At 36.3% G+C, this 25,193-nt stretch overlaps 1 protein-coding gene across 6 annotated transcripts in view; it reads left to right on the top strand.

Annotated features, from left to right (window-relative positions):
• Positions 1-25,193, top strand: part of PPP1R13B (protein phosphatase 1 regulatory subunit 13B) — a 68,947-nt gene that overhangs the window by 21,841 nt on the left and 21,913 nt on the right. For 5 of the 6 annotated variants that reach the window (XM_055797025.1, XM_027794627.2, XM_027794626.2 and 2 more), the window contains exons 2-4: positions 1,900-2,047; positions 8,972-9,091; positions 10,555-10,622. In XM_055797025.1, coding sequence (XP_055653000.1) covers positions 1,900-2,047; positions 8,972-9,091; positions 10,555-10,622 — 336 coding nt within the window. Of the gene's footprint in view, positions 1-1,899; positions 2,048-8,971; positions 9,092-10,554; positions 10,623-10,691; positions 12,616-25,193 lie in introns of those variants that run through there. The other variant, XM_027794629.2, reaches the window with a different exon arrangement.

The following is a 25,193-nucleotide window of genomic DNA, read 5'->3' as shown; positions in this document are numbered from 1 at the left end:
TCTGTGGCTGCATCCTTATAGCTTCCTCCTAGCTTGTACTATAGCTTTTCGTATAGCATGCTTTAATGCTGCTGTTGGAGAAACTCGGAGTGAATTCTGGTATATTCACAGCCCTGGATGACTGTTCTTGTGTTGTAGTCACTTGAAAACTTCAGGATACAGTGTACAAACTTGGCAGGCTGAGGGAGAGTAGAAACATGGACTAAAATAGCTGGAGGACTGACAAGGAGACTGAGAGCTCAAAGCCTGGGCTTTCCTGGAATTTTGTCCTTTGCATAATTCTAAAGGAGATAGACTGCTCTTGCTCATTATCTAGCTGTTACCCATGCAAATCTCCACATATATGTCCTACAAATATTATGAATGTTTTTATGAATTGCCTATGCAAACTGAAGTCCAACTGTAAGTGGAGCGTGCTCATTTAAGGAAGAGCTTTTAAATAATTAGATTTAATCTTTGTGGTTCAGTATGTGATCCCACATTTTATTTACTGGAAAGATCTGAAAGAACTTTCCTTGCAGATAAAATTACTGTTTTTGTCAAATTAATAATAGTGACATTATTATTGTGGTATCTTTGTCTTTTGAACATCAGGTTATCTCTGTGCCATCCCTATGGGTTTACAGAACAGTGTTTTGATGACAGATGGGAAATTAATATGCAGAGTAGAATGGTTAAAAGTATCTGTTTAATTTTAAGCGGGAGCTTAGGGTCAGGTATCTTTCAGAGGATTTAGTGTAGCGTAGGAATACTTGTCTTTGAATACAACCTTTATTGGTCCTGAACCAGTCTCACTCAGGAAAAAAAAGAATCACTTCAACATTGTTGCATTAGGACTTTGTTTCTTGGTGGAATGTTGTCTTTTCCTTCTTACAAGCCCCTCAGCTGTTTACTATGTGCTTCCAGCTTTTGCAGTAAATTACATGAGGACCTACAGAACAAATCCATTGAAACTGCTCCATGAGGCTGAGGCCCTTCATGGGGGGTGAAGGTAGCAAATGAACATGTTATTAATGAACATATCATAATACATAAGCACCAAGGGGGTGAGGCTGATTAATGTGCAGAGTTTTTGAGTGTTTTAACTTTGCAGCAAGTTACATCTGCTAGCATGAAGAAGGATGAGAGTATCTCTGGGTACAGGTATTTGCGCACACATTTATTCAAGGTGGAGCAAGCAATTTCAACAGAAGTTTACATCGACCCATATTAGTAATAGCTCTTAGTGCTAGGCTTTTTCTTTATACATTTCATCCCACTTTCTTCTTTCTGTTTTCCTTGATGTCAAGTCATCTTGAATGTTACTAAGAAGGTGTAGGGGTGGGAAGAAAAGCTATTTTCTGGTTTGTAGCTACTTTCCAACTGGAATAGCTGGGATCAGTTTACTAGAGAAAAAGTAGTCTTTCAGTGTTGTAACTTTGAGTGAAGGGAGCATGTTTAAACTCTGAGGCTTGCCATTTAACCAAAGGCTTACAGTTCAACCAAGTGTAATTGTGTCTTCAGACAAAGTGCAAAAATTATGTCGATCATGCCAAGGGTCGCTCAGCTGCGAAGCTTCAGGTTACTTTGCCCAAGTATGTATTTATTTGCAACATTTAAATGCTATGATTTCAAGCATTCAACATAGCCACAACTTGTTCTTTCCCTCCTAGCCTTATTTTCAGACAGAACTAAATGAAGCTTTTTAAAAAATTGTCAATTCAGTGCACTGTCAAGAAAAATTCAACACGAAGGACTAAGCTTTGGCAAAATTACAAGAAACTGCAAACTGCTTTGATGGATAGTGGTAACCAACCATAAGAATACATTTCCATTTACAGGGGGATTATAAATCTTACTCACAATCTTATTCTTGTAAAATTTTTTAAATATTCTGCTACTTTTCTTTTTTTCTTTCAGATGATATTAACTGTGTTTCTGAGCAACAATGAACAGATTCTGACAGAAGTTCCAATTACACCAGAAACAACCTGTCGTGATGTAGTAGAGTTCTGCAAAGAGCCTGGAGAAGGAAGCTGCCATCTGGCTGAAGTATGGCGTGGAAATGGTAAGTAAAATGTTCAGTGGAAATTTGATTTTAAATGTATGTGCTAATTATAAAAAAGATAAGACTGACTTTTCAATATTAATGATTTCAATTTGTACTTTTTTATTTTTTCTAGCAAACTTTGATGCAAAGCATGGTAATTCAATATCTGTAGAGATTAATACAATTCTTGACTTTTTTTTTTTCACCCCTCTGTTTTCTTCCTCAGCACGGAGTATTTGATAAAATGCATGTGTAAGATATGTTAGTATTCTGTATTTCAGTTTTTCAAATTACATTAGAAAAGTATTCTGTATCACCATCTTAGAAGAAAAAAATAATGGGATGGGTATTAGTTATTTTAGAAACCATTTATTTCAAATAGTTATGCTGCATATATAGGATGGAGGGTATTTAAATGACAATATGGAATCTCTGTGATCTTCTGTTATGGTCAGTGGGTGTAGATCACCACCTGTGTTCTTTCCCATCCTATTTCTTCACTGTTAGACATGTGAACAGAACATGACATTTAAAAATTAGTATAGATTTTATTTTCTTCTCTATCATGAATAGCAGATGTTCTGCAGACAGATTTGTGCCAGACTTAATATCTCCAGCTTCTTCATGAACATTTCCTCTCAAAGATTTGACAGCCTCCCTTGGGGCACATAGTAGTGCCCGTATTGAGTGTGTGTTGCAATTGTTATTTCACAGAATGAGGCGGGCAGTTCTTTTCAGAAGTGTGTCAAAACAGCCTTGTTACAGATTTTGTTTCTAGATGAGTTCTTGCAATTGTGTGTAGTACAAGCCTCCAGGTCATAGTATATCAAAGTGTGGATGTGAGTAGAATCAGTGGATGGGTGAGGATAACGGTTAGGCAAGTTCTTATCCCTCAGTTACTAAGGTCACCCGTGTTCAAGCTGTTTGTCTTCTGTTTTGTATAGACTGATGAGGTTGTGCTTTGATATTGAATTCTTAAGTTTTGCATAGAGGTGTTTTATGTTGGTCGGGGCTTTTTGTCAAACAGGTGTAATGTAAAGCATTACATTATATCTGACGTTATTCAGATGCCTTTGGAGCTTACAAATATTAGCAATCTATAACATTTTCCTCTTGGGGGAACTGTTCCTCCTCTTTTCTAAACTGTTCTGAGACTTTGTAAAGGGAAAAGGTGTCTCAAAACATTTCCTAGCTGAATGGGAACTCATAAGAGTTTAGGCAAGAGTGAGGAAGGCAGAGGTTAAGCATGTCTGCAGTCCAAGGAATACAAATCCCGTTTATGCTTAGTTAGATAACTGTCTTTAAGGATAAAACTTACAAGAGGGTTAAAACTTTCACATTGGTAGCTGAGATTATGGAGAGTCTATGATGCCAAGTGCATTGCATAAATTTCTAAAATGGGTCTGCAACTGTGTTTAACAGCACTCGAATATTCCCAATATTTTCCAAACACTTGTCTGTGAAACATATATGGTATTACTTGTTCTTTTGCTTTCACAATACTTTGAGGGTGTACTACTTAAAAAATGCAGACAGTGTTGTCAGCTAGCTTCAAAGGGTGACTGGAAACTGAAAAAGTGATCCACAGTATCTTTCTAGCACACTCACAGCTTGCAACCCTGCCAAGTGCAAGCACATGTTTTCTATAATAACTTCTAAGATTGAGAAAATATTTTGCCTGTGGATGTAATACTTATTTCTCAAAGTGCTAGATATCTAAAGCTCAAAGTTTCTGTAAAGTGGGAAATAAAACTTGTCCAGGAAGTTGTGATGGAGAGACTAAGACTACATTTCGTGTGTCTACCCTGTGATTGATGTGGTTTTGGTCCCATTATAGCCAATGGAGATCTAGATATTACTGTGAGTGGAACACGGACATTGCTGATTTCAGCTAGTTGTTATCTGTTAGATTTAGATTTTGAGCATTGGAGCTCACCCAGTTTTTGAAAGTGTACGCCTACATACAGACACCTAAGTTTAGGAGCAGAATCCTGCCCAAAGCTTCTACATGTTGAATGGGTCTGTGCAACCTTAGAATGTGCTTGTGGCTCCACGTTTCTTTTAAAAATCATGTGAAGGTGCTTTCACAAATCTAGATTCACTTGCTAAATACCCAAAGTGGTAACAGTATAAATCTGTTCCATTGAAAGTGTGGGACAGAAAAGACTAGAGAGAAGGGGGGGGGCACACGATGGATGGACAGTCACATGTTTCTGGATCTCCCAAACAGGCCTGTACTGTCAGCGAAAAAGATGTCCTGTGCACCGGTTTTAAGTGTCTGGGACAGGAATTTCAGCACAAGCACTTTGTTGTTCTTAAATGTAGGATACTGTTACAAAATATGTGTTGGTGGTCTCACCTTCATGCTCTGAAGTCTGGGGTACATAAATTTATCAGCGAAACACAGTGATATTTTTATTTTTTTAAAGAGGGCATAAATATTTTTTCCTTCAGCTGCTCTCGCGAGCCAAATTGAACTCTTTCATCTGAAGTTTTGAAAAATAATTTTGCCTGAAGCAGAGATCTGATGTCGAAAACAGGAGTCTAAACAGTTAAGTGCAACAGTTAGAAAACCAAAAAACTTAAAGCCCTGGTTCTGAGTGGGAAGTGTGAAGCAATTTGTTGTAGTTTCATTGCATATTGTGCCAGTGGAAGAGCATTTTTTCTCTTCTATTGCACTGTCTCTGACCCCTTAGCCTTTCTCTTCAAGAGAAGCTCTTTCAGAGAACATTTTGGAAATTGAAATTCAAAACAAAATTTGATACAGAAAATCATGGGTTGAATAAACACATTAGGTTTTGTCACACACTGTACGTGGTCTGTTTTCTTGGAAGTCTCTTCATGTTGCACAGATGACAAATCACAGCTCTCTCCCTAAGAGAGCTGTCATACCTCTCCTCTTGTGAATGTGCTTAACTCCTGTGTTCTGCAGGTAGCCCCAGCCTCTCTTAGGTAGCCCAACTGAGTAATACATGTCGACTCAAATTCTAAGCAATGGGGCTTGTAGATTGTAGTTTTATTATCAGGTACAAAAAACCAGTTTATGTGCCCCAAAGCTTGTCTATTTTCTGAATTGTATCAATCTAAGAAAATGTTGTCTCCTCTAATAGTCTTCCTCTTTTGAATGTGCATGTACAAATAAATGAGAAATACTTAATTTTATATTTTAGAGGGTGACAGAGACCATTTGTCTTTCAGAAAAAGTTATTAAAATCCATGCAAGTTTGGCTCAAAAAATTATGTAAGATTTCTAGAGTTCAGAGTAGGATTACAATTGCTTAGCTGCTGGAAAACTTACTTGTTTAGTATGTTAGCTTTTCTCTCTTTGCTTTTGTGTGGCAAAGAAATGGTTGAGGAGCTTCACAAGACTTGTAAAATAGTTTAAAGTATTGTTTGTATTAAGAGTTAATAAACTGATTCTTCAGAGCTGTGTGGCATAAGCATTTGTTTTATTCACATTTGATTTTTGTGTTTCGTTCCTTTTCCTTCTTTCCAGTTTCTTGAAATGAGTAATAGTTGAAAAAGTTGAAAATCATTAGTGCCTGATACATCAGTACATTTTGTACTACCTATTGCTTTGTCAGTTTGAAGCTTCCTCTTTTTGCATGGATTTCTCATGCTATAACAGGAAAAAAAACCCTACAGAATATTCTTCCTTATTCCTCAGCTATTGCAAATAGCAATTGGCAAGGAGATCGAAAGACAGGTATGATGCCAGGAACTTGTAGTTTTGTTTCAAGAGAGGATGGATTTAAACCTTTAAATGTCCCCAGTACTCAATTATTCACTTCATTTACATCTGGAACGCCCTTCAGCAATTAATGTTGGTCTTCCTGAATTTAGTGGTAACAGGGGCAAGTGACTATGGAAGAAACAGTTGTTTACTACAAGTGTACTTCTGCAACCGTGAGGGGGGGGGAAAACGTTGCAGTGAACTCCCCCACTATGGAGATAATCATTACTTTGTATTCTCGTTTCATGTATAGCAGGCTTAAATGTGTTTGTTACAAACAGCAGGATATTTGTAATCAGGATAAAACCAAATTCTGAAGTCTGACAGTTAATTTGTTTTAAATAGTGAATATATAGTTCCAGCAGAAAGATTTTTGCAATTCTCTTTATTGATGCACTATCTGTGTTTTGGTCTTTGAGGGTGTTTCAGTCACTTCAAAGTATTTAAAAAGCCATCCTCAAAACTTTTACTTAAAAGGAAAGGAGTCTACCTTAAATGTCTTCAGAATTTTCATCCAACTTAAAATCTAAATCAGTTTTTGCAAATAATTATGAGATATGCATATATCATGGTTTATAACTTAGTTATTAATGAAAACAAACGTTCTCTAGATATTTTTTTTACTGTGTTGTTACAGGGATCCAACCTGTATATTATTACTCTACACCCATTCTCCTATTTCACTTTTTCTTCATTCTCTTCTATTTAAAGTTTAAAAAATTAAAGTTTGAAATAGTATTGTGAAAACAATGACTGACTATGTCTGAAGCTGTAACAACTGGTAAAGTTTAACTGCAGGTTTTTTGTTTGATTTTGATTGTTAGAGAACAGGTATTTCCAGAAAAATAACTCTTTGTGCTGTCCTAAGTTACAACAAATATAAGAACATGCTTTATTCCTGCATTTTTTCTATATTTAAAGGATTTAAACTGAAGGGAGGAATGGCAACTTTAATTCTCATCATGTCTTGTGTCAAGTGTTAATGTCCATTTCTTCTTCCCCTTTCTTATCTGAATCTGTTTCATGTAGCCAAGTTGCACAGAACAATTAGTGCTTTTTCATTATTTTTTTAAATTCATTTCAGTGATGATGATATTGCTGTTATTACTTTAACCTGTTTTCTGTTTAATTTAAGGCAATGTATCCTGAATTCTTTTTGTGGAAGAATTGCAAAAGTAGTACAAAATGTCTTTCCCATTTCTCTTGGTCATGTCTGAAAAATACTAGCTTTGATTCTTCAAGTTATGTTATGTAAATGAAACATTCATTTTGAATAGCTGTTAGGATCATGGCCTTACTTTTAATGGGACACCAGCTTAACCAAGAGTGATGCTGCAGCCACTCCTCACCATTCCAAAATTATCACAACCCTGTTCAGACATCCAGTTTCTTGGTACCTTCTTATCATGCTTCAGTTCTTGCTAGGTTTACGTAGTAGTTTTCCTGTTTGGGAGAATTCCTAAAGATCCTTCTGTGTCCTAAATTCTCTGAACTAAACCATTTAAATATTTTTACACTTTGTGATCTTTAGAAGACTCATGCTGCAATTTTAGTAGATATTCTTCAAAGCATCTGAAATCCTACTTTACTTTAGGAGTTGAAAAACCTGAAAATCATGTTTTTCAAATTCCCTTTCAAGAACTAAATTGTAATAAGCCACTGACCTTATTCTTGTGTGCATAAACACTGTTGACATTGTTTCTTGGAGTCTACTTGTGTGAGGAACAATAAAAAGAAAATAAAAGCATCTATATTTTAAAATCCAGGTGTTGTGATTTTTTTTTTTGTTTTGTTGAGGGGGTTAGGAAGACAGGTAACCAGTCAGTTGATGAATGTAATGAGCTTGTGCTTGAAATGACCCTTCCCTGTTGAAAGCAGCGAGATCTAACTGTGGCTAAACTGTGTTAATCACTATACATATTTGACATGTCAGATTTTGACAAGACACTTCATTGTATTAAATCAATTGTGAATCAAGTATGAAAATGTATTGTTCTTTAAATAACACAAATGAGTATCCCAAGATTATCAAGAGATGTATACATTTATATAGTTCATAATAAATATAAATTCAGTTAAATTGCAGTATAAAGATGTGTATTTGTGTTTTTCCCAGGCTTTCCCCAAGATATGTGTTATATCTTTGAATCATTTTGTATTCTTATGTCAAATGGGTAAAGTATGAAATGGATAACAAATTGTTAGCAGTGCTTTGCCTGGTAGGAGATACTGTGGTTTGGGTTTTTAGGGGAAGAGAGCGTTTTGCTTCTAACAATGAAGAACACAAACTATGCTTTCTGGTTTCTATCTAAGCCTGATATTCTGTAGTAATATTGGTTTGACATGGTGCTGCATGTAGGAAAGCTAATTAAATCTCTTCTAGTATAATTTTATTCTGATTTGAAGACATCTTCTAATAACATGCTTAGTATTAGATCTTAAAAGGAAGATTTTCTTACCTTAATGAAAACAAATTACAAATAAAAAATAAAAGTATAATTAGGGAAACTGAAAACTTTTCTTTTGAAATGTATTTTCATTTTAAAATACTAAATATATAGTGGGCAGCCTCTTAGTAATATATTTGATAAATTTGGAAGAAATAGCTACACTATGAGAATGTTTTACATTTCTTTGGGGAGAAACAGAGACTGACTGCTGCATAGAACTTAGCCTTTATTTGTTCAAAGATTTGACAGAAATTCCACATACACTGGATGTTGTCTGGCATAGTGTACTGGAGTGGGAGCACCTGCTCAAGTTCTTAGGAGACGTAATGTCAGTGTAGTGATAAGGCTTTTAGTCTGAGTGGAAAACTGGAGGTTCATGTTGAACGGTCATTTGAATAATGAACGAAATACCCATCCGGTGGTGATGGGGAGCAAAAGTGCAAAGATCAGCATGGTGAAAAAGGTTGTGATGAAGAATTCCTAAGTTAGGGTTTCTAAGCACTGATATTTTTTGTATAGTTTTGCAAACTGGTTAGGTACTGCTGTTAAGCAGTGAGCTATGTTACACTAACAGGCTAGCTTTTAATACAGTGCAACTATTGTCTGTTGGAGCCCATTTCTTTGACATTGCCTAAGACAAAATATACCAGATAGATGGAATTGCTACCAAAAAGGACATTCTGGTTCTTAGTGAGAATTCTATAAAACTTAGCTTAATTTGAAATAGTTGTGATAAGTTTTTTGATCTTGTACTTTCAGAGCGGCCCATACCCTTTGATCACATGATGTATGACCACCTACAGAAATGGGGTCCCCGCAGGGAAGAGGTGAAATTCTTCCTTCGTCATGAGGAGTCACCAGCTGAAAGTAATGAACAGAGTAAGTACACTTACCCTGTAGCCTTGTTACCTAAACATATTTAGAGTATTTTCTGAAGTGAGTTCGATCATCAGTTCTTTCAGTGCATTTCAGCCGATATGTGTAGTACAATTTCCTTATACCAAAGCGATTTTGAACCTTCCTCAGGGGCACATTTATTCATATTCTCAAATTTCCTTCTCTAAAACAATTTCTACCAGTCAGAGTAATATTTTTGTAGTAAGATCAGTTTCTGTTCTGCTTAATACTGATCCAAACATGTTGGTGGGTATTAGAGGCTTAATGCATTGTTTTTTCTTGTTGAGAGAAAGTCCGTACATTTTGAGTGGGTGGGAATATGCTTTTTGACTTCCTGTTCTTTCAGTTGCCCCATAGAAAAAAATCAGTAAACTTCTTTACCTCCTTTAGAAACTAAAATCTATTTTACCGACATCAATGGTAGAGGTTTCCGTGTCTTTACTTTCTCAGTACTTCACGTAGATATATTTGATGGTGGTGATAATTTGCACTTTGAAAAATTGCTGGTCTGCTTGGATCTACAACAAAAGTATTTATGTAAAACAGTTCTGTATGAAGTGGGGTTTTCTTAAGACTGGAATGAAAAACAAGGAGCACTTCAGTTTTCTGATCTAACTAGTATAGGCTATACTTAATTTATGAGAAGGTTTTTGAGGCTGTGTGTTATCCTTTACACAGTCTGACAGCTATGAAGTATATATGAAAGTTCTATCAGTGAGATGTGTAATTGCATGCTCAGGTTATCCTTACTCATTCAACTAATCTGACTACTTCCAACAACCGGATTTCAAGTCTTGGCTGAGTCCTTATTGCTTAGAGCTGGAGTTTCCTTTAGTATTTCTAAGTAACTCCTGGGTGCTTTGCATGCCAGAAGTATCAAATCCTATGTCATGTTATTTTTGTATTAATTAGGTACTTTGTAAAATACTTGGTCATCCTTTGGGCAATACAAACTTAAAGTATGCGAAGAAATTTAAGATACACCTGAAGCCACAGAGTTTCACATACATGCATCTGAACCATGTGTGCAAGGCTTTTTAATTAATCGTTGACCTATGGATCAATTCGTAAATTAAAGTTGTTTGTAAGGTATTAGAAAAGGTTCCTCTACTGTATTAATTTATAATTAATTCAACTGAAGGTACTGCTTGTTGTAGACATAGAAGTATGAAACGTTAGTAGTCACACTCGCTACATTCCCTTTCATGACATCTTTGTCATGACAGCTGCACGGCTGTACTTTGAACAGATGATGTCTGTGAAGTAAATGCTTTATTTCTGCTGACTCCACTGCCTACAAAGAATAACCTAGTAAGAAGGGGTTGGGACTAGCAGAATAAAGATTTATAGGCAAAAACTTTATACAAAAAATTCTGGAAAGGACAGATTCAAGAGTGAAAACAATTTGTGTTGAAAACTGAACTTTACACTTGCTTTACTTTTAGGTGGACGTCAAGCCCAAAATCAAAGAAATGGCATAAATATACCTGTGGAGAAACGTACAGAGAATGGGGTATGTAATAAATCCTAAAGGTTTTGGATCAATTCCACTCAAATATTTGATGTTTTTGAAATTCTTTTTGTTCAAGCTCTGGTATGGTGGGAACTGGTGGAAAATGTATAGACCTTGTTCTGTTTAGATTGTTTTATTATAAAGTGAATGGGAGAATGTGGCTTTTTCATTAATGAAACTAAATTTTCTGTCTAGAAATACACTTACGTGATGTGGGAAGCCGCTGGAGTCTTATTAATTGCTGCATTTTTTAATCTGTCTTCCTCTGTCTTACTCATCCTGTGTGGAGCAAAAACCAGCTACATTATTGTTTCATACTAGTATTGCCTCCAGACATCTTTCCTTGTTTGATTTATCTCACTGGTATTGATTCACAACATAGCCTCATGTGTTAAAATATGAGAATATATCCATGGATTGGGATGTTTTCAGATGGTAGAAGGGGTTGCATACCCCCTCAGAGCCACCTATTTATACTGGTTTTTACACACTTAGTTAATTTCTATGCCTTTTTTTTTTTTTCTTTGACTAAAATATTACTAGGTTTCTAATTTAAAATGCATATTACATAGCATAGGCAACCTGTTTGGTGGCATTCAGTGAGTCCTGGCTTGAACATTCTCTCTTTTACAAGTAAAATGTAGTGCATTACTTTAAAAATTACCATGGCTTAAAAACCTTCTACTGAGCTGGAACTCACTTTACTTTCTTCTCTGTCTTCTCATCCTCAATACTAATGAAGAGTCTACAGAGCATATGCTGTTCTCCTTTGCTCAGGGTCATTCTGCTGCCTTGACTGGGGCACTGTAGCTATAGCTGACTATTTTTAAACATTTTTAAATTTCAGGAAAAAGATCTGAGCTCACCAACTCATAGTTGTATTGTCTCTGTGAAGCACTGTCAATTTCCAAATGTGCATAGGGCTCTTTCTCAGGGTAAAGTAGTGCTTAAGAAAAGGTTCAAAAGCAAACAAATCAGGTTTTTCAAGCTGAGATGTCTTGAAGAAAAATGGAACTAAAATGTTAAAAATAATTGTGGAGATTAAACAGCGCTGTGCTTGTATATTGCCTGATAATTGGCATCTAAAATTCACACATACAGAGCAACAAAGTCGTTCAATCAGTTTGCAGCTCTTAGCAGCTTGTTTTGTGTATGGCATGTGGGCCTAGTGGAAGGAATTTTTTTGCCCTATTCAAAACAGTTAATCATGTATTGCTTTCTAAGTTCCTTTTCTGTAGAGAACACTAACATATCCTCTGCTGCAGGATCCATTTATCCTGCTTCCATTGTCATACTGACAATGTAGTGAGATCATAGTGCTATAATGTGCTAGGGGAACGTAACTCTTTCATGACTGCTCCTGATCTATTCTTCCATGTAGGTCGTAGCACGTATACTTCATTTGAGAAACTAATATCTTTGGAAATTAGGACTGGCATGTGCAGTATGCCTTACAATCTCACTTAGCAGCACTGAAGTTTATGATAGTGTGGCATTGTACTTTAAATTTGCTGTTAATTTTTACAGGTGAACTCAGACCTGATAACTTGAATAACACTGCTACCTTTGTGCCGTTCAGTATATATGAAAAAAAAAAATTTTAGCCACAAAATTAAAATTTGTTAGGGAACTGATCACTTTTAAATGGACGTTCAATAATTTCCTAAACCTGGTAAAATACAAGAAAGACTAAAACCTGAAGGGGTTATATTAATGTAAATTGTGGTGGGGTTTATGCGAAAAATGGTACAAATTAGGTTTTGAATGTGTATAAAACTAAGATTTTTTTTTAATTGTGCCAAGTTTCAAATCAATGGGGGAGGGGGAAAAAGAGGTGGCTTCAGGATCAAGGATTTAATCAGCTTACACTTACGTAATGCATTAGGCTTATTCATTGTTACTGGCATGCTGAATGTTAGACTAGCCCTAAAGTCAATACAAACCAATGGAACACTGAAGACTGCTCAAATCTTACCAAATACTCTGCATTCAGGTATATCTTTATTATGTGTATTGCTTTAATGATGAAATAATTGCTTTTTACTTAATACCGGGATAGAGTTGAAAGTGTGATGTGCATATAAAATTTTGAGTGTTTGCTTTAATGTTTGAATCAATAGTCTTGGAAAAAATGATGGGCAATCTGTCTGGAATTCAATTTGGTTAATTCTATTAATTGGCATTTTGTCATATGCAGTAGGATTTTTTGCTCTTTGAAACTATATGTGCTTGATTAGCAATTATTAAATAATTGTTAGCTTGAAATCACAGTATAAAAATGCTTAAACTTCATTGGATTATTTTCCAAATAAAGATTTAATGTTAAAAATAGAATAGGCTGGGTGTCTTCAAACAGTGAAACATGCATTGTTGTAAAAAGAATACTTACCTGCAAGTGCTCATCTGAGAACTTTGCATTCTGCATAACAAAGTCTAAAGGAAAAAAACTATGTGAGGTTTTGTAAATTGACAACTTGTCTCACTGCTGAGGTAACCTTTTGGGGTTTGCTGTTGTTTACAACTTTCCTTCTTAGAAGTGGAATTATGCTCTGTAATCAGGGCCTCATCTGTTTCCGCCGGTACCCAAAGGTATAGATATGTGGAGATACGACTTACATAACTGAAGATTTCCTTTTGCCAAGGAGATTGGACAGCGTGTCAAGAGGGATTCTCTTCTCTGATAATAGCTGCCTTTTCCTCCTCCTCCTTTCTTTTGCATGTGTTACTGAGCCAGCTGGACTTGAACACAAGTTGTAACAAGAGAAATTCTAATTAAATATCGGGGAAAATGTTTTCTCGGTGAGAGTAATAGACATCGGAACAGACTGTCCGGAGCGTGTACAATGTCTGTCTAGCTGAATCAAGTCCTGAGCAGTCTAAACTGCTCTGAGCAAGGGTTATTGAACCGGCTGACTTCCAGAAGCTCCTTTGTACCTAATAATCGAAGAATAATTTCTTCGATTCTGTGATCGGTGGCCGTGAAACAGTGGTCATACGATGCTGGGTCTTGTTTGCTCCCGTATGTCCTAGCATGATCCAACCGTCATTCCATAGCGGCTGCAGTGGTCTGGGAACAGTGAGTTAGAGCAACTATAGTTGTAACCACTGGGGGTCAGTGGTAGCCAGGACAGGGAGGGACTGGGGAGCCACCCGTCGTGGTGCAGCAACCAGTCATCAACAGGAAAAGTGGATCCGAGGTGTGCTTAAAGGAAGTCCCAGAAAGAGGACTGACCGAATGATGACAGTTGTCCGTATGAGAAGGTAATCGGATAACCGAGAAGTTTCTTGGAGATGAGAAAACAAGAAAGCAGATGCAGTTCTGGAGGGAAAAAGGATGGGGTGCTGGAACATGATGGAATTAAAGTGTGTTGGGCTGAGTAGAAGTAATTAGTGTAATGAAAAGTCTGTATACAAAGATGATAGTCGTTTGCTGTAGTTGCTTTGTTTGAATTATTTTTCTAATTGGGAATTTACTTGGAGAGAATAAAATGAGGTTGTGGTCGCCTATACCATTTTCTCTTCTTGTTATTTCTAGTAGTAAAATCAGAGAGACTGATATCAATAAGCTTTTTTCTTGATGGGTAGTGACTGAAGCTGTTGTCAAGAAATACAAAGTGGAACCTGATTTTTATCTCTCGCTGTGAAATCTGTGTTAGCTTTATTAAAAGAAACTTATCCAGAGGAAGAAAACTTCCCCGTCATCCCAAACTGGAGAATCACACTGCTGTAAATCTTATTAGTCTTGAAGCTGTGACCAGTACATAAAATTGCGAATTAAAATTTTATGCCAATTAGATAACAGAACTGAAGTTCACTATTTCAGTTTAAGTGGCTCAAATCAGGCTTTTAGCAAGATTTTTATACTGGTAGTCTAACTGTTTTAGCATCAAGAGACTCTTTCATGCTGGGGGAATTGCTCAGGGAAATTCCATTAACAAGTAGGTTAAAATGTCTAGAAATAGATGGAAAGCAGTTTTTAATAGTACTAATTTAACTTACAAGAGCCTATGGTTGCTGACAGAGAGCAGAAGCCACGTGATGCAGTCAGTCTCTCTATCCTATTCCATCGTGACAGTAGTACAGCTACAGTGCTTTCAAGTGCCTGTGGTATGGCTTATCAAATTCTAGACTTAAGAGTTTAGATAGATTTACATGTGATGCCAAAATCCTTGAGTGGAATTGTATGTTCATTAGTTCTAATGATTTGATCCATACAAGTGTGACCAGATAAAAAAGCATTAAACATCTATTATACATTTTGTCATTTATTACACTTATGACAGTTAAATATTTTAAAATGTGTTCTAAAAAGCATCTGATAAAGAAGTTTCAGAGATGGCTGATTGAGGGTTTTTACAAGTATACTTGCACAGGTAAAAATACTTCATGGTTTCCTTAGCCTGTCAGGCAAACATATGACAATCTAATTGTAAGGAAAAAAGCAAACCATTTTTTTAAAAGAAGTTTTAACCTCAAGAGATGAGAAATACATTATATGGGCTTGGTTGAAGTTTCTCATTTGAAATGTTGAAGGATAAAGAGCTTAGTCTGGAATAGTTGTTCTTCAAACCTCAGCTGCAAATTCAATTTAATATAAGCTTGTAAGCATTAAGTACTTTCTGTTTGTAACATTTAACAATGTACTTGGAAGAGGCTGCCATTCACATAAGACAGGTCTTAATCAAACTTGTTTAAAATGAACAAATAACTATGTCAGTCTTGGAAATCTAGGTTCTTTCAGGGGGCTCATAGCAAAGTCTGAGCAAATTCCATTAAAAGATGATAAAAAGAAATTTAGGCGCAAGGAATTCAAACAGTTTGCAGAGAATTCCCCCCCCCCAAGAAATTTTCTTGTAGGCTTCCTGGTATATTTTGACCATGTAAAAAAACTGGTAATTAAATCAGATCCAAGTTTTCCTCATTTTCTGCTGCAACTTTCTCTGTTGCTTTTGTTAAGAAGACAAAAATGATTGTATCTACTACTTTTACAGTCAAAGGAGTTCCCTCATCTAAGACATACATTCCTAAAATTATTTTTCACTAACAGAGAGGGGAGCCTTGCTGCCCCTAGAGCAGCCTTCTGCACTGTCAGATATCTAGTTCAAGCCCTGGGTCAGCTTAATAAGAGTTTGGATTCCCCTCAGACTGATACAGTTCTTTAAGTCTGTCTGAAGCGTTTTCCAGACAGCTGGCAGTATCCTGCTCTTCAAAAAATAGAAAAGCTAATCCAACTAAAGGACTTAAGGGAAAAAAAATTAAATTTGGAAGTAAAAAAAAAAAATAAAATTACAGTCTAAAGCTAATTTTCATGCATACAAATACCTTTTGAATTCTTGCTGGACTAGAAATCCCAGTCTCTTCACACCTCAGTAAAGGACAGCTATGTAGGGTAACGTCTCTACAAGACTAACTATATGATCTCATAGAAAGAACTTCTATGAAACTGTAGCGAATTCAGATAGTCCTGACCTTGTACCTTACTCTGAGGCCTCTTCTAAACTTTTTAGGCAGAATCACATCCGTTTTGGACTTGGAATGTCATCAACAGTGTTTTGACATGTCCTGTGCAATCTCAAATAGATTTCAATCCATATGGACAAACACTAGATGCTTACATTTGATGAAAATAATTTTATAAGTTTCATCAGGCTTATTCTGTGGTAATTTTCCTGTTACAATTTTAGTTATGATAGCATTAGTTATAAACTAATGTTAGCTCTTAATATCTGAATTAATTTGTGAGGAATTTAAAGATTGACTAATTGGCAACAGGAAATACCCTTGGAACACTGCAGGAGAACTGTTTTCCTCTGTATCTTCGCTATGTCTTTACGTAATTTTTAATCTGTCACTCTAGATACCAAATACCTATCTAGATAGCAATGGATATGAGACACACAGTATACAGACACTTGTACACACTCGTAACACACAGACTTTGTAGTTCTGCTGCCCTTCTGGGCATCAAAAGTAGCTCTGCTCAAGAAGTTACAGGGAACGAAGATGCAGTTTTCTAGTCCGTAACAGCCAACAAGTGACTTCCCATTTTGCAGAGATGGAAAGCCTTAAACTGCACCATTTACTCAAGCTACACCTTTAATTCCCACTTTTACAGATCTTACTGCTTTTCCTGAGGCACGGCTTTGCAATTTTACACCAATACTTAGTTGCAGATCTCCATGGAAGGGGGACGATGAGAAGTCCTGTCTGTTTGTTTAACCTCTGTGGTATTTATTTTCATATATTTGTACTGTGAACATGGAGCAATACAATTTACTCTTTTTTTCCTAGATTTCTAACTAAATGGAACCTGGAGAATTGCCTCCAGTTGTCGCTGCACATAGAGATCCTGAGTTGCTTGGCCCTTATATAAAGGTAGAATAGTTTAGAATAAATGAGTGCTTCAGCTGCCACATAACATAATACACATTAGCTCATAAAGTAAACGTTACTTAAAGAGTTCACTTGTTATTTTTCATGGAGTATTGCTGTGCTTTCACAGTCTTTACACTGGCACTGTAAACTTCAGTGCCTTTTGTCACAGTTGTATCCTTTCGCAGTCACATATCAGTTTTAATTAAGCCAAATATTTTAATATTAAGGTATTGTAAGGAAGATGGGACTTGCCTTTTCCTTTATTTCTGTAGTTCCTTACAGGACATAGATGATTACATTGACTGTGTCAGTACAGAGCTCCAAGAGCTTAATTGTGAAAGCTTGAAAGTTTAGACAGTCCCTCTGCCTCTCTGAGCAGCTTTCATTTCTGAGCAGGAGACTCTTCTGGTACCTATAAGGCCAACTGTTCCTTTTCAGGCCACCTTTAGAATTCTGTCTTTTATGTAGCCATGTCATCTGCAAATTAGTGTTTTCTCTCATCTTTTCCACAGTCTCTGTGTTTTTTCTTGTGCAGTGCTACTGTGGCCTCCTTTCTCTGACACACCTTTCCATGTTCACAGACTTGTTCATTTAGTTTCCTGTCCATTTCGCCTTCGGACACCTAGCATAACTATTTCCCAGCCACATGTTTTTCCCAGGCGAGTGAACCTTTCCATTTCTCTATTGTCTCTGCAGCTGCCTCCAGATCCAATTGTTGTTAGGTTTGTTCCCCCTGCAGTCTTCCTCGGATCAAAGCGAAGGAAATGAAAGTCCCTCCAGCTAATTTAGGAGCAAGGGAGTTGAACTTGTTTTTCTTCTCTTATTCCTACTGGATGATCATACTCTACAGCTCATACCTTTTCTCGCTTGCTAAAAATAAGCCTGTTCTTTATGCAGCTGGAATATTCACTGTATTGTGCTTGGACATACAGTTCTTCAGTGTCCTTATGGAGACCCATTTGGCTGGATCTCTTGTCTAAGTGCACTGAATCATGCTTGAATGACTTTCTTGAAAGAACGAAGAGAGGGTGAACTTGCATGTCATTCTTGAGTTTGACAAGGTAAACTATAGCTTTTTATGTTTGTAAGCTTCCACAATATAATAATTTTTAGATACAAAAGAAATTGTTAATGGGGTTTAGTATTTTATTTAATATTTAAAAATCCTTAGGTCTAGGTTTTGGCTTGCTGCAGTCTTCTCTGACTTGCAGCTTCTTGATTTATGCTATTATATGCTTCAGCTTTTATTGCTGGGTCATGTATTCATCTTCCGGCATGCAAGATTTAAGAAAGACCTGAAATATGTAGGGAAAAGCATACAGCAAACACTGGAAAGGTTATTTGCATGAGATTGGGGTATCTATTCTGACTGTACTGTTTGCCTTTTATCTTAGGCAGTCGCTGTTAAACTATTTGTTAAATTTCAGGTGGTATGGTTTTTTGTCACTTTAAACAGTAACATTAAATACAAATAATGATGATTTTCCTCTGGTTTTGGGGTATTCAGTTTTTGCAGTGAGTTGGTAAGACTACAAAAATACAAATGGAACAAGTAATTCATGTGTTTTTAAAGCTAAATTGTCTGTATTCTTATATTTCCAGTTTAGCCTGATAACTGCAAAAGAACTCTGTTGCTCAACATTTTCTATTGAATATGAAAAGTGCAATGAATCAAGCTGATTGTAGTTGACAGCTGGCTTGATCTTGCCATAATTAGGTCTTTTACTTCTGGCAAAATCCACTAGCCTTTTCCGTTAGCTGATTGTTGATGAATGGAGAGAGACAGCTTTTCATATTGATAAAGAATTTGGGGAAACCTTAATTTCATGTGGAATAAGACTGAAAAATACCCTACCTCCTGTTGACTGCATTAAGCCAAAAAGGCCATGCAGGAACTCATGAGATGCGTACAATAGTTGATATGACTTGTTCACAGCAGTTAAATAATTAGTGTACACAGAAAATAACAGAAACATGGAGCTGAAGCATGTTAACGCAACACAAATGTTTACAGCTGATGGGCACTGCCGTCAAATAAAGATGTGCTCTTTTAAAAATTACATGGGAAAATAGTGAACAGGTAATTCATTAGTTTTCAAAATGTTATGTTTACACTTTAGTGGACATGTTATTTAAATACTCTGTAGCTTTTGCACTTTAAATGATTGTGGGTTTCATTGTCATGTGCCTGGAATGCAGACTAGTTTGGGGTTTGTAATGCCTTATCTTTGAATTGAAATTCATAGTTTAATCAGATTTTGTGAGATGCATTTGCTGTAATTTTAAGACCTTTACCAAAAGCTCATTACTTTGTAATGTCATGGTCAATTTTTGCTTTTAACCACTTAGGTTTTATGGGAAGCGCAAGTTGAACACTGTGTTTCACAATGTATCTTTCAGTTACAGGATGCTTATTTTCAGTACTTGTGTGGTTTGGAAATGTTTTATTGTACTGTTCTCATATAAACAATATTATATTACCACAGAAAAACTTAATATTGAAACAATTAAGGGAAGAATGAACACACATTTGATGCTAAAGATGTCACTCAGACTAATAAGTGCATCTTAACCATACTTGGCTATCCTATCAGATTAAGATGTTGTTCTTCTCACAGACCCAGTAAACTATACTTCCAAGACTATTTTTAAAGGCACTTGGATAGTGTTTTCAACATATATTCTAACAGGCCTGCTATGTAAAATCACTCTTGTGTGAAAGGATTGGTATTGTAAACAGATATAAAGTTTTGTGCACAACTGATCTGTTATTTCTATAAGAATGCATAATTTCTTTTAAGATAATTTACTTTTATATGTGTATGAGGTTGATCCTTCAAGTCAGCTACTGGCTATTTTAGCTGATACTAAAGTTAATATAAACATGCTTGAGATTTCTGTGGCTCTTTAAAAGTGTCTGCAAGGCCAAGGAGGAAAGTAGTATTTTAAATAATTGAGTTCCAGTTACAACTTTCCTATATTGTAGATGTGATTATAAGGAGTTTATTTCATATGTAGCAGATGTTCAATATATGCTTAAATCCATGTTTAATTTTGAAAATCTATTTTGACTTTGTTTTGATTTGTGTTAAGTTCTTCCTTTTCTTAGCAATTCTGTGCAAAAGAGAGGACAGCCTCAGTTGTGAGACTTCTAAGAAAATAATATGGGAAAACAGGAAATCTGGAGTCTGTGGCTTATGCTGAGTAGACTTCAAACATTTTATTAAATAGAGTGACTTACTAGCATCAGCAAGTTGGAGGAATTGCTAACAAGGTAGTATAGTTTGAGAGATGTTAAGATTTTATCAAACATAGCTAGTGTGAGATTTTTCAGCAAATTGGGATGCGGCTTAAGTGTGTTTATCCTAAGAAACTGTTACTGTATGTATTTGCACAAATAAAACAACACTTTTATTATATAAACTTCTGAGTAAAGTTACCAGATTTGTAACGTTAATTTCTAGAGTATTTGATTATCAGGAGATAGCACGTGCTAGACATGTTTTTCTTTAATTCCCAATATTCTGGTTGCCTTTTCTGGGTATAATTAGCTTGTTCTTTTCCATTAAGCTAAAAAAGGCACGTGCTGTTATCATTGGATTCTTTAAAATGGATTTCTGCTATCGGCATATTTCTGACCCAATTAAAAAAATGCAAGGCAGAGCTGTGGATAAAGCCATTAAACTGGAAATAGTGTCATCCATGTTGAGATCAGCAAAAATTCTATTTTAGCTTAAATAAAACCAGATATTTTCTTTTGTGTTTTTATAGTGTTATATATGTGTTTTCACACGAGATTTTCTAATTGTCTTCGTTGTACATGGCACTAAGATCAGGTTTCATGGAAAATGTGATCAAAATCTATTAGAATTCTTCAATTTGGTGATATATAAGGTTAGTGTGTTTCAGAAATGTAAGGAGGTCAGAATCAATCATCTTCAGCATATGCTCCATCCTGCGTTCTCCTCTCATACTCCTCAGATAGCACAAGGAGGCATATTTTGTATAAGACCTATTTGATACAGAACTGGTATAATAAACTCCCATATCTTCCATCTGTTTTCCCCATCACTACTGTTGTGCTGAGGACATGTACCTAAAGTGTGTCCTGCCTTTTCTTACCAGCAACCTTTAAAGCTTTGTTGCCAACTAAGCTAATTAAAGCATCCCTGAAACTACGTTCCTTTGAATGAGCCTTAAGGAAGAGAAGTACATGTGACTGATGGGCTTCTGCTGCTTGTGTCCAAGTTAGCATGGGAGAACTAGGAAATCTTTTGCTAGATTCAGCAGGCAAAGCAAGCTGTTCCTTTCTTTCTTGCTTTGGCAATTTGGTAGTTTGCAGCCAGAGCTGTAGGTCTTTCTTTGCTGTAAATGTGGCACAGAGGAGGAAAATGCCCCGGTCTGGGGAGGCAGAGCTCTGATCCCAGTCTGGAAATCACTGGCTAGGGAGCACTCCAACCTACCCCTGTTCATTTTACGGTTGTGAGTCTGCTTCATTCTGGGAATATGCTCATTTATGTAATACACTTCATTTCTTTTGTCCACATGCTTATATACATAGTCCCAGACCTGTCAGCTCTGTGTTTGTCGTGTGCTATATAGATTTCTGGGGTTTGACAGCTCTACAAAGGTAAATTCCTAGTCTGGAGGTAAGTTTTGTATTCCCTCATTTGCCCTAGGAAGGAACCAGCAACTTAAAACTGCTCTAGATCATGGACAATGGAGTCTTGCAGTGCAGTAAAAACAGAGTATTTACTTTGAATTTCTATGTTGGCATTTCAGGCCTGTTTTGGAACAATTTGCAGTACCTTTCTGGCCTTTGCTGTCCTCTCCTATTAGGCTGGTGAAGATGATGTTTTCTTTTTACCATGGCAAAACTGCTTGGCTCGTTAATGAATCCCACATGGGGGGAGTAAATTCTTTAAATCATGAGCCTGAAGGAGTTGCTTCTTGGATTTCTCTCTGTTGCAGTTTCTGCCTCTAATTCAGTACTGGTCTTGTCCTTGGTCTGTGTTTGGGCTTTTTGGGTGCATGGGATTTTGGTTTTGTGGAGTCAGTAGGTGTGTCTGCCTCACCAGCCTTTGGTTTGCTGGTGTTGTCCCAACCTGGATTAAATGTGAAAGAAAACATGGGGTTTTTTTCTGGCTGAGGATGTGGTTACCTTTACCATCGCAAACGTTTTGGGGAGTATGTGTATGGGAGGACTTCAGAGGATTGCTTTTTTTTGGGTTTTAGCCAAAAAGGCCATTTAGCCCAAAACGTTCCTTATCTGTACTACAATTTTGGAGTGACAACCTATGTAAAGAATAAATAAGCATAGCTGGGTTGCAGGTGGGATATATGCCACATTGTCTTTAGTAGCTGTTCTGTATTGCCTTGTCAATAAATTAATAGGCAGTTGAAAGTATTGGGATACAGGCAGAAAAAACTTTATGGGTAGCGTTTTTGATGGCCAAAGTCAAAACCAGCTATTCTGGGCTCCAAGGCAAAAGCTAAGACGCAGACTTTCTCACCTCTCTGCACACTGTTAATTACATTTTATCTAGATTATGTTGGTAAATTGGTGGTTTAACCTCAGAATCATCTGACTGTAAGGGAAGGGGTGGGCCAAAGTACCAAAAGAGAAGCCGTAAATGAGGGAGTAAGGATAGAGATGATGGTGAATGGTAGGAAAAAGACTAGAAAACCTGTGAGAATACACATAGGAGAAGGTGGAGATTGGCCCATTTCAGGAGGCTTGAGGTACTTGAACCTACGCTTTCTAGTGCAGGGTGTTGGGAAGGGAACTGAAGAAGAATTGCGTGGGAGATGGGTGTGAACACCTATCTTAAAAGAAGGAAGAATTAGATAAGGGAAGTTAATGACATGGTGGCTTTTGCAAACCTAGAAAAAGATATGAAGAGACAGTGTGCAGGAAATGACTGGTAAATTCTTGTACGCTTTGGTTTTCTTTTTCAATTAATTGGTTACATTATGCTTTACACTAGCGATTTTGAGTGGCTAGGTGCTGCTGAACCTAAATGTGAAATTGCCAGTCATTATGGTGGCCTGTATAGCTTTTGAATATTTGTTGTTTTCCTTTAAAGCTCTTATTTCTGAAATCATAAGTGTCTCAGGTGTGGATTTGGTGTACGTTTCACCATTATTTTCAAAGTAAATTTCTGTTCTTACTAGTGAAAACTTAGAAAATGATCAAAAATAAGTATCTTCATGACTTAGACATGGAGGCAAAGAAATACATACAATCAAATCACATCCTAATTCTCATATTTTAAAAAATATTCTATTCAAAAACATTGGTCTCATGTTTTTTTATTTTAATATTGACATAATTAGATTCCTCTTAAAAGATAGTTCTGATGGGAGTAAAAGCAAAAACCCACTGGAATTTGCCCTTACTGCTTACATGTATTGACTACAGTACACTCTGCTTGTCAAATGTTCTTGAGTTCAAGTGCCATTTTTCATTTAGTATTGTGGGTTGCCAATGAATAAGATGTTTCATAATAGCTCAGCAGCATGTAGGCTGAGGAGTTTGTGATGATAGACAGAACAGCATAGTGTGACAGTAGAAAGAAATGAAGAAGGAATGAGAAAATGAATTTTCAAAGTGACAAGACTAATGTGGAGAGCTAAATATTAAAGGAGGTTCCTTTTCTTAATTAAATGCCTACGGTATGACTTGTTTTGAGGCTGCTTGTAAACTGGTTCCCAAACTATTTAATTACTACTGTACTATTCATCTCACCTGTCTTAAAAATATTAATCATCAAATGGTAAAATATTAGCTTGTAGTAGGAGGGTAATGTCAGAAGCTGAAACTCCAGTTCATTACAAATTCTGTCTCTCATCATGACCTTTTAAAGTGCATGCTAAACAAAATATTTTTTTTTTTAGATTTTTGCCAATATTAAGACAATAGGGAATACAGGTGTATTCTTGTGTTTCCAAGACATACATAATACTTTCTTAGCGCCTAATGATGCAGTGTTTGCTCTATAGCATTTCATTTAATTCATCTCTACGTGTAAATGCTTCTGTGAATCAATGGAAAGAAATTTACAATTCAGCAAAACTGTCTGCTTTGATGTATCACCATGTAGCAAATGAATCTGTGGAATTTGCAGGAGTAGATATTTGTAGTGGCTTTTTAGTACCTCCTTCAGAAGGCAGTTCTGTAGGATGTAGGTTTCTCTTGCTGCAGGAGAGAGGAGGAGGTCTGGACCTTAAATGTGATAGGCTTGTGTTTGTTTTGAGAGGTGAGTGACTTCATGGATGAAATTGTTAATAACTAGTATGAACAGCACAAACTTAAGAATCCAGCAAACCAACAACCTCATTAAAGAACTGAGAAAATGCAGTGCTCTCTTTGCCTTGCATAACCTGAGGTTCTGAAGAAGGACCAAGACTGACTTTTTTTTCAGTGGTGGTGGTTGCATGCAAATGGTTAAAAGCAGACTCAACTAATATGAAACGCTCTGCACAAATTGATTCAACTAGATCTCGGCAAGAGCAAGATTCAGTGTTTTTCATGCTGTTTGGAAAACAATGCTGTCCTGTTTTGGAGACCTGAAAATAATTGATTTGATGTCAAAAAGGAATTCTGCTTGGTCTGTTCACTTGGTTTGCCATGTGGATGAAAAAGAACAAACTGCGAGTGAAGTTACAGGTTTAAAACTTTGTTTCCTCAGCTGTCTCTTTTCTTTCCTAAGTACAGTGTGGTTATTTTAAGTGGAAGGGATGCTTACTTGTATTCAGTGAGGTAAACATGAAAAGATTTCTTATAGGGTGTTTGTATTTAAATGCTTAATTAGCACTGTTTCCTGTGTTCTTGTGCTATGCCATGTATACAGGTTTTAAGACATTACACTTTCGAAATGTAGTTAATAGCTTGTTCAAGGAGAAGCTAATATTTGCATTCATCTTATAATTAATCTTCTGTATTTTACATAATACAAATGCCATAATTTTCAGGCGTTATAAGATATACTTTCAAATATGCTTATTTAAAGCAGTAAAAATTCTGAGCTTTTGGAACAAAATGATTTTTTTTGTTTCTGGTGCTTTTACAAACCAATTTCTTATTGTCATTGTGCATTCCAGGTTACATTTTTTATTTAGAAAATCCATAATTTTCACTTGGTGAAATGGCCTTTTTACTTTGAAACATGCACAACCCCTATACAGATACTGCTT

This window comes from Falco peregrinus, chromosome 1 (assembly GCF_023634155.1).
Source record: "Falco peregrinus isolate bFalPer1 chromosome 1, bFalPer1.pri, whole genome shotgun sequence".
NCBI classification, from domain to species: Eukaryota; Metazoa; Chordata; class Aves; order Falconiformes; family Falconidae; genus Falco; species Falco peregrinus.
Note: the sequence above shows the minus strand (reverse complement) of the source record. Positions and strands in the feature narration are given on the sequence as shown.